The sequence below is a fragment of the Trachurus trachurus genome (genome assembly GCF_905171665.1).
Source record: "Trachurus trachurus genome assembly, chromosome: 7".
NCBI classification, from domain to species: domain Eukaryota; kingdom Metazoa; phylum Chordata; class Actinopteri; order Carangiformes; family Carangidae; genus Trachurus; species Trachurus trachurus.
In genome coordinates, this window is record NC_139901.1 from 12,690,742 (window position 1) to 12,700,489 (window position 9,748).

Consider the following 9,748-nt stretch of genomic DNA (forward strand, 5'->3'; position numbering starts at 1 on the left):
ACAGTGCAGACAGACAGCCAACCGACAGGAAGGAAGGAACAACAACTACAACGCTGCAGCTCGACAAAAACTTTTATCTCCAATTCCTCTTCAAAAAGCTTCAACATCTTTTCTTCTTGGGCTCTTTGGACATGTGCTGGCAAAAAAGGGGGAACTAGAGATTAGCAGCAACCCCCTCTCCTCCTCCTCCTCTTCTTTCCCTCCCCTCAATATCCTCTTTTGGACCCAACCAGCCCCCAGTTTTTATGTTATCTGTTTGGTTTTAGTGTGTCACACACACACATGGTGTGCCTGGGCAGATGGTGCTCAGTGTGTGGACTAGAAGCTGAGACAAGGACAAGACTCCTCGTCCAACATGGGATGCTGCAGTGTGACCCAGAGGCATACTGGAGTGGACGAGGTGGGCCCAGACGAGATCGAGCTACTGGAACTCTCTGGAGATCATTTAGGGTAAGACACAAACACACACATCCACAGTTTAAAGCTATAACTTTTTTTTAAAATAGAAAAAGCACTAGTGGGAAATCTACACACTTGTGACAGCACAGTGGTGGAGAACAAAACATTGCAATAGAAATAAGAAGGGGATACGAGAGTTACCTGTTGCGTGAGTTCTTTTCATCACCACTTCAGAAAGTGTCTAGTTTGTGGTTCAGTGTTGTGCAGGAGGAAGCGGTGTCTGTGTGTGAAGTGAAAAGTACACCAGCCTTTTAGCAGCTTCTCTTTCAACCTCTGTGGTGTTCTTTGGCATTTAATGGGTTATGTTTTTGAAGTTGAAAATGCATTTTCAACACAAACACAAAAAGAGGTTGCCTCCTGTGTGACCTGTTTCAGAGCTGCAGAGCGTTCGCACCGGCACATACAGTACATGCCACATGCTTGTTGTTGCACAGTAACAGGATGTAACATCAGGCAGAAAACCTCCAGGTTCTGTGGTGAAGAAGAGATAAAACATCAGCAGACTGACAGAGCACATCCATATGATTCATTTTACTCATTACCACCCTGCACAACAACAGGGCAGAGCAACTAATTGGCTCCTATTTAGTCAACACGAACTTGGGAACTCAGTGATGCTGCACTGATGTGATTAGCAGATTATTATAAGACAATGGCTGCAGCGTGGAGAGCGGTTTAATACAGAGTCGGGTCGGGACAAATCTCCACCGGCTCCCAGGCCGAGGGATTAGCAGCGGCTAATCACAACAGTAGCTACTGGTCCTTATGTGTGGATGTTTATTGATTACTTCTGTACTTAAACCTCAGGCTGCTCATATGTCACAGCATGGAGGAAGAGTAGTACGTGCTGAGAAACACAGTTACATGCAAATCCTTATCCATATATAGTAAATGTTTTTATGCACTTGCGCCAACAGGAAATTATGGTATTTATGCACCAATGGAACCATGCCAACCAAAATGTGAACCTGTTGCCACCATTTGCAGTTCTTTAATTAATTGATGTTCAGTTTTCTGGGGACTCGAAAGTAGCAGTGGCACAAACCAGAACATTTACAACCTCTACTTTAGTTTGGTTGACTGGTTCTCCAAACAGAGAAATAGCACCTTACAATTAACAGAGTTACTAGGCCAGAGACTTTTGTTCAGTAATGGCAGATTTATTATAATCATCAAAATAATCTTTTTTTGGTCTTACTCTCACTGACTCTTTTAGTGGTGCTTCATTAAAAACTTTGCTCGATAGCACCTGGTCAACGCCCAGCGAACAGTTAGCATGAGGTGTTGAACTGGGACAAAGCTTCTGTATGTAATAGACAAAGGAACATGGCGGTGCAGGGTCAGCAGGAGGGTCTGGGCTGCTGTAACTACTGTAAGCAGATTAAGTGGAGCTGCTGCTGCTGCTGCTGCTGCTGCTGGGCTTCAGGAAAACGTCAATGAAACTGTGACTTCCTCAATTCTTTGAGGCTCACTGAAGCAGAAACAAACTCCAAATACATACAAATTGAGAATCATATGCTGCGTCACCAGAGCCTCTGCTTTTGTCAAAAGAGGTTATATATCGCCAAGGTTGCGGGGCAACGTAAGGTAATGGCGGGAACAGCCAGTGACACACAGAAACAAACATGGAACTAATAAAACTGCAGTTCTTCATATTAAGATAGTTAACTTAACAGAAACACAGACAGTAAAGGTATCCTGTGTTAATTTCCTACTTCATGGTATTTGAAGCTTTTGGATTAAACCAAGGTTTAGGGCGATGTTGTAGCGGCCCACTCAAAAACCACCATGGAGGCTATATCCATCTTTACGTCCATTCCACAGTTACAGTGACAACATCATTTGAAGGCAATATTTTTATGTTATGGTTTTCACAACCTAACATATTATATAAGCTAAATTAAACTGTCACACTGCAAAAGACAGGATAGCCCTGCAGCAGTGAGACCATAGAGCTAACCACTTGTGTGTGTGCGTGTGTCTTTGTTTGTTTATTCAGGGTGTGGAGTCTGGCAGAAACCCGTCTTCAGCTGTCAGTGAGGAGGAGCAGCAGAGATGAGCAGCAACCACCACCACCACCACCACCACCACGCTACCCTTCAGTACGACACCTGGAACAAGAGGTCACCAAGTGTGTGTGTGTCTGTGTGTGGTTGTGTGGGGCAGGGCAGTGGCAAGTGGAAACTTCAGTTGTGCTATTTTCATAGCGAAGTTAACACTGGGCAAACATGTTTAACACTTACTTACTTGGCGTTTGAGCAGAGTGTGGTGAGATATGCATCACGTGAATATCAACAGTTTCCACTCTGTGCTGTTATTTGTGTTTGGGCCAGACACGCTGCACACACACCCACACATTGTGGGAATTTCCATTTCCATGCCAAAGTAAGAGATGCATTCCCTGTTTGGTGTGATTCAGATTTTACAGGAAATTAAGGAGGAGGGAACTCTGCCATATACAGTACATCTGTCTTTTCACAGTCGTTTTCCACTTAATTCAGACTTTGAATTGTTTAAGAACCCAGATCCCTGAGAGACACTGTTTTCATGTGCACGTATCATATTCCTGGGGTTGTGCAACACTTTGGTCAAACAGCAACAACTGCACCTGTGAGTCACACTTAAGCTTGCTGTGTAATGCCTGACTCATGGTAATGTGAAGCGTGGTCATACTGATGGGGACACTGATATAAGACGCTATATGTGTAAAAATAAATGAACACACAATGATCAGATAATAACAAAAAGATAGGGACTGACAGATGTGTGTGTGTGTGTCTGTAGGTGGTGCTGTGGGGCAGGAGCAGGGATGAGCTGTGCCACAGGATCTACTCCCAGCAGCCAATCAGAGGCTGGGAGGGTCAACCCGCCCACATGTATGGAGAGGTGATCCACTCCACCCTGGCATCCCTCTACAACAAATACACACGGGTAACAGAAAATTATTATTTTTATATATATATGTTTTGTTGGTTATTGTTTCCTTTGTGGGTCCCACTGTAGTAATACTGCACAGAAGCAATGTTAATGTAGATTTTTATTTTTTGTTTACCTTGTGCAAATTATTTCACTGATGACTTAAATGCAAACCAAATTTACCTCTGGCTACAAATAAAGTAACTTCAACTAAACTAAACTAAACCAAACCAGTTTTCCAGTTGTTGATTCCACATCACTCGCTCTCTCATACTGTTTTATTTCTGTAACTACACTGTAAAAGTAAAAGTTGAAAAAAACTGATCACTGTGACTTTGTACTGTTGATGTCACAAATATTAACAAATGATGAAGCCTCAGATCAAACTGTATTTCTGAGGTGCGAAGTCGGGTGTTGATGCTGCGTCATGATTGTCTTGTTGCAGGAAACCAGTGACCACTTCCTGGTGTTGTTCTCATTCCACCTGCTGATCCTCTCTGTGGACCACTCCCGACAGGACTTCATCTACCAGGTAAAAGGACGATGGTCACAAATGTAAAATAAATCTTTAAAAAAAACAAAAAAAACAAGAAGAAGTCCGGCTGTTTGTCTCTTTTTCTAACAACAGATCGAATGGTAAAGTTCATCTGATCTCTACACAGTGATACTCTTGTTAACTTCATTTCCAGCTGCAAACAACAGGAAGCAGAACTGTTCACTGTTTAACAATGAGTTACACCGAGACCTAGAGACCTAAAGCAGAACTAAAAGGATAGTGAAGATTAGACATCAAAAACTGGTCTGAAGCTCGTCTTACTTGTACCTCCTGACTAGATCAAACCTATATCAGACCTTGAGTCCTGCCCACAACCTGTTGACTCCATGTGCAGAGAGCATCAAGATGGTTAGAGAAACCACAGAGAGACTCAACCACATGTTTGATCCTCAGTCAGACCCAGACTCACAGGAGGAGTCTGTTGAGACCAGAACCAGAGACTAACAGAGTGGTTAGTATAGTTAGCATCTTTTATTGATTTATTTATTTTTTATGTTGTCTGTTAGCTTGTACAGTAACTGGCACAGTGTTGGTGGTTGTGCGGATGCTAACTCTCTCTGTCTCTGTGCAGAGGAGGTTTCAGGTGTACATAGTAGCTTCGCCTTCCGTCCCCACAGTTTGACAGGATTAGCTCATACATTTCACTACAGAACAGTGTCATCATCATATGACCATATTAACAAGGTGAGAAAATCTTGTACATTGACAGCCCTGACTTTAGTTTTTCTCTCTCTTCCTTCACAGGGCATCCTCCCCCTCTCTGGACTCAGCTTCCAGCCCGTCTCCCTGGACCCTGACACGTCACCACACATGTTTGAGATCAGCAGTGAGTCAGTGGAAATCACCAACTCCAGCTCAACGCAGCATAAAGCACAGAGCGTGATTTATTTTGTTCCCTCTTTCATCCAGGTCCAATGGTGGATTCCAAGGTGTTTGTCTGTGCCAGTGCTGCAGAGCTGCAGAAGTGGATGCAGCAGATAGAGGACAGGACATACAAGTCAACGGCCCAGCCCATGAGCCCGTCTCACTGCGCTCTCTCCTACCTGGTAACCTACTGGTTGTGACTCTAAACCTGTCTGCTTAAGTTCTAGGTAATAACTTATCACATATTCCTCCTCCAGTTACCATGCGATGTTCGCTGGAAAAGAGAAGAGCTGCTTAAATACTTACTGCAAGCTCCAATATGGCAGTGGGAGGGTTCACCCATACAGCACATGGGTCAGCCAGGATTCATATCCCTCGTCCACATAATCAACTCACAGAGACAGGTAATCAGTCAATCAGTACCTCCTCACTCTGCTGCAGCAACAATCTGCTCTGTGGATTTAGGTCTTAAGTACTTTGACATGATGAAATGTCTCAGTTGTAGAACATAGATACAACATTTATTTAAAAGAAAGAAAGAAAAACAGAGCAGTTATTTGGTTGGATTAATCTTTCAGGGGGAAGTGGTTGATAATGCTGTTAAAAACAGGATCAGCTATTTGTCACAAAAACAAGCTTGCTTTATTAAAATGACAAATACGTTTGTGGAGGCACACAGCACAGCAGGTGTCATGGTGTCAAAAAAGGATTAACGGATTAAATTGTGAGCACAAAATCAGACATTCATGCTGTCAGAGGAATTAATTCATGTGCGTGAAAGAAGTAATTATGACTAAGATGAGAGCAAGGAGTTTATTCTGCAGAGGTTAAGATGCTGCGAGTACACAGAGTGAAACATTTTGTTTTTAGGGGACAGAATAAGGAACAACGCAGCTGCTAACTCTCTGCGTGCCCCTCTTTCACTGACCCAGTTAACTAAAGACACAAATTAAGATAAATTACATCATTCCCACAGGCACAAATTTGCTCCTACAAACTCAATAATTTAATAAATACATGTTCACAGTCTTGTTCTCTCTGGTCGTCTATACAAACCATATGAAACCAGAGGCTGTGTCACCTTTTATTTTTGTCTCAATTTTCTTCAATTCAGAACCACATTTCCCACAAGGCCCCTTCCCTTATCCTAAAGTGAGATTGTATCTAAATAATGTTTCTGAGGTGGATAAACATGAGGTTGTGTTTGTTTGCACACTCTGAGTGATGATCTCATCTATTTAACTGGACCTTAACTGGTTCCTCATATTAACATGGAAATAAAAAATGTAAATTGATTAAAACTGAGGTTTTATTTTAGTCGCTGTGACCGTTTCCTCTGTCATAACAAGAAACTTTTTATTTTATTTTATTACGGCACCATGTAATTCAGAGGCTTTACAGTAGAGCAGTGGAGTAAAATACAATTAGAACTAAATTGAATAAATAGAAATATCTAAATACGTAAAACTTTATGTATTTAAAGGTAGGAAACCTAGGACACCATTTTAAAAAGAGGCTCTGTAGTGATAAAAGGCACTGATAATATCTTTTGATCTCAGGATAACGTGCTTGGTCTTCGTGAACTAAGTTTGGCCTCTCAGTTATCACAGATTCCAATTCCAAATAATTGAAATCATACAGTATTTACAGTCTGAGAGATGGTCCGACTGCTGCTGTTTCTATTTTGTCCTGTTCTTTTATTGTATATTCTACACAATAGTGGTGTATGTGTGTTACATGTGTATAGTGTGTGTGTGTGTGTACAGTACAGTAGTTGATCCAGCTCAGTAACAGTGGTGTGTGTACTCTCAGGGGCTCCAGGAGAGACTGATGGTTCTCTTCCCTCAGGACGTCCTGCTGCTGTCAGTGGACAATAAGAGGCTCAACATAAGATACGAGGTGCTGTAAAATATCAGCACAGTCACAACACAGCACTTGTTCTCTTGACACATGACATATAGACGGCGCACAGCATTTTGTATGGGGAACCGGAGACTCAAGTGTCAGCAGCAAAATGAAACCTCTCTCCTCTGTGTCTTGTTTAACAGGGTCGTTTACCTCGACACAGCATCAAGGCCGTGGAGCGCTCAGTCCTGAGTGGACGTCTGGAGTTTGAGCTGATAGGTGAACGTCTGTGCTGTATTTATTAAATGTAGTTGTGTTGGGTCACATCGACACAGTCGTCTCAAAGGATCTGTGGTGTGTTTCAGGTGAATTGATGGAGCCTCTGCAGGTCTCCTGCTCCTGCCTGGACGATTATCAGACCTGGATGTTTCACTTACAACAGGTTGTTTTTCTTCTGAAGTCACGTTCGATTACACGAGTTTCTTTGAGATGTAATGTCTGTGAAATTAATCATGATAATAATAATAGCTCTAATTTATATACCAACAAACAGCAGGTGTGTGGTTTCAGAGGTCTGAGCGATTCGATGGATCGCAGCACAACGTCTCAGCCTCTTTCAGCTCAGTATTGTGTTGTTGCCAAAAAACAACAACCAATGTTTTAACCCATTAACAGCTGCAGCTTTCTTAGCAATTGACAGTTGCAGTTGTTTTTTTAATAATTAATATTTTTATAGCAGGAACAAAGCAACGGAAAGAAAAGACAAAAACAAATAGGCAGACAATGATAGACACTTCAAATATATGGGAAACAAAAGTGTTGTGTGATTATAACAACATGGTTGATACTTGGATACTAGCAAATGAGTAGGCTACAAGTTACAATGAAATCCATCAGACCACAAGTATTTTTCTTACAGATCCAGAATATTCCCTCCAGATATAAACACTGAAGCTGTCCCATTAATCATTTGTAAGATAATTATTCCAATTTAATCCTCCCAACATTTTTTAACAAGCTGCAGTTTCCAGCATTTGGACCTTCCACATATTTAGTGTGGGTGTTTCAGGCGTGTGTGTGTCTCCTTCCAACACAGCCGCTGTTTTTAATTCGGTATGAAAATCAACTTGTAGAGACATGTCCGAGAGCAGCAGCAGAATTTTGTCCCATTTTTTGATTCAGGGGGGGGGGGGATCTTCCATCTGAAGTTGTGTTTATAAGAAATATTCACAGTTGCCATGGTGACGTCTAGTCCTTTAAAAATATGATGCAACTGTGCACCAACAAGGTTTTTTTTGTCTTTTGATCTGCAGCCAGACAGAAGCGGCCACTTGGCTGCGAGTCAGCCGCCTCCTCCCATTGTGCCGAAGCTGCACAGGAGCAGGAAGGAGTCGCAGGAGCCGATGATACCGGCCGACCAGCGTCAGGTCAACGGACGCAGCTGACTCAGCACCCATGTGTAGATAGCATGTACTGTACATATGATTACCTTAATGTCTGATGTCTGCGCCACAAAATGGAGACGCAGCAGCGACGGAGATGTTGTGATACATGTGGGTGATTTCATCGCTCTGAGACTGATGAGATACTTTTAGCTCTTTGATGTGGGGACGAACTGAAAGGAGGCCACGACCCAGTTTAGGAGCAGCTGTTGAAAAGTTAGATAGAGATTGTAGAACTGCAGACCAACAAACTGTACATACAAACATAAACAGAGTAGTTTTCAGAATAAACTGTTTAAAATCAACATTTCACTACAAGATAAATGAAGTATCTGTTTTTATTTCAGTGGTTAAACATTTACAGTAGTGTGGAGAAAACATCCAGTAAACATCCAGTGTGTTACAGTATTTATATTCATCATGCTTTTAGAAATTACTCTGTTGGCAAAGTTTATACTCATGGAATGTCATAATATCTGTTACATCTTTTTATTCATATAAATTATTGTCAAACAAAAGTAAATGAACCATCTTCTAGTCTTTATACATGAAGCCATCTACAGTAAAAGTCCATTTACATCAGAATCTCCTTAGAGAAGGACCAGCTAGAGGAGTATAAATACACGCGCTGCAACAGCAACCACTTAAATTACAACTAATAACTCAAGATAGAGAACATAAACAAAAGCAGGTTATAAACAGTTCATGTGCCACTGGTCAAGTTTACATTTCCATGTTGATTATAGTGGTTCATTAACGACAGGTCTCAGCTCAGTTACACTGGGCTGACGAGCATTAAGGGGCTTTTACATTTAGAGAGGGGAGTGGTGTGAATGACGAGGCCTCAATATATATCAGTGCTTAGTGAATAACTGTTAAGTTATTATTATTAGTGTGATACAATATCGTTGCTTTCATTCAACTGGTGCTAAACTGGGGCTTTGACCATGAATACATTTGATGATAAATGTGCACGTTTACCACACAGCTGGTGTATCTTCAAGTACAGTAAGTGTCTCATGATACATTTGGTATGATTTTCCACCTCCTGGTTTTCAAGAGCAACGCTAATGTCATTTTATTTATTTACTGTCAACAAATGCCATGAAAAGATCAAAAGCTACAATATGACGACCATCCATTTCTCAATTTTCTGTTTGTTTCCACTGAGAGTTGAGCTTTTAAAAAGATTACAAGCATCAATGTTTATAAATTAAACTGCAGTTCATGTTACTCAACAGTAGTAAACTGTTATTCATCAGCGGATTAGTACACATTTATTGCACTAGTTAAGTGGTTCCCAACCTTTTCCAACTCACTTGAAAATCTAAAAAACGTTGGTAGCCAAATAACGTGTCATACATTCAGGACTAAAGTGAAAACAGGTTTTGCTGCTTCACCATCTGCCTTGTGACTCTTTGATTTATCAGTGATAAGCCTGAATATGAGAAAAAAATCCTTTTGACTTTTTTCAATAAAAGGTTTTTGAAAAGAAAACCTCATTTTGAAACATTTACAATTTGTATTTTCATTTAGAAATGTATGATTGCATATTTTCACAAACATTTTACAAGTTTTGTAAATACCTTGTTATACCTTCACAATCCACCAGTGGGCCCTGGACCACGGGGTTGGGAACCACTGGTCCCATCAGTATCTGCAGCAG

General features: G+C 41.3%; 1 protein-coding gene across 1 annotated transcript; it reads left to right on the top strand.

Moving 5' to 3' along the window:
- Positions 1 to 27: 27 nt before the first annotated feature.
- LOC310988341 (putative pleckstrin homology domain-containing family N member 1) lies at positions 28 to 8,526 on the top strand. The gene is made up of 11 exons (XM_083974891.1): positions 28 to 450; positions 2,459 to 2,582; positions 3,244 to 3,390; positions 3,821 to 3,907; positions 4,676 to 4,757; positions 4,841 to 4,977; positions 5,053 to 5,199; positions 6,608 to 6,694; positions 6,844 to 6,919; positions 7,006 to 7,082; positions 7,954 to 8,526. The coding sequence occupies exons 1-11, from the start codon at positions 356 to 358 to the stop codon at positions 8,083 to 8,085; spliced, it is 1,191 nt and encodes a 396-aa protein (XP_083831017.1). The 5' UTR covers positions 28 to 355; the 3' UTR covers positions 8,086 to 8,526.
- Positions 8,527 to 9,748: the final 1,222 nt, after the last annotated feature.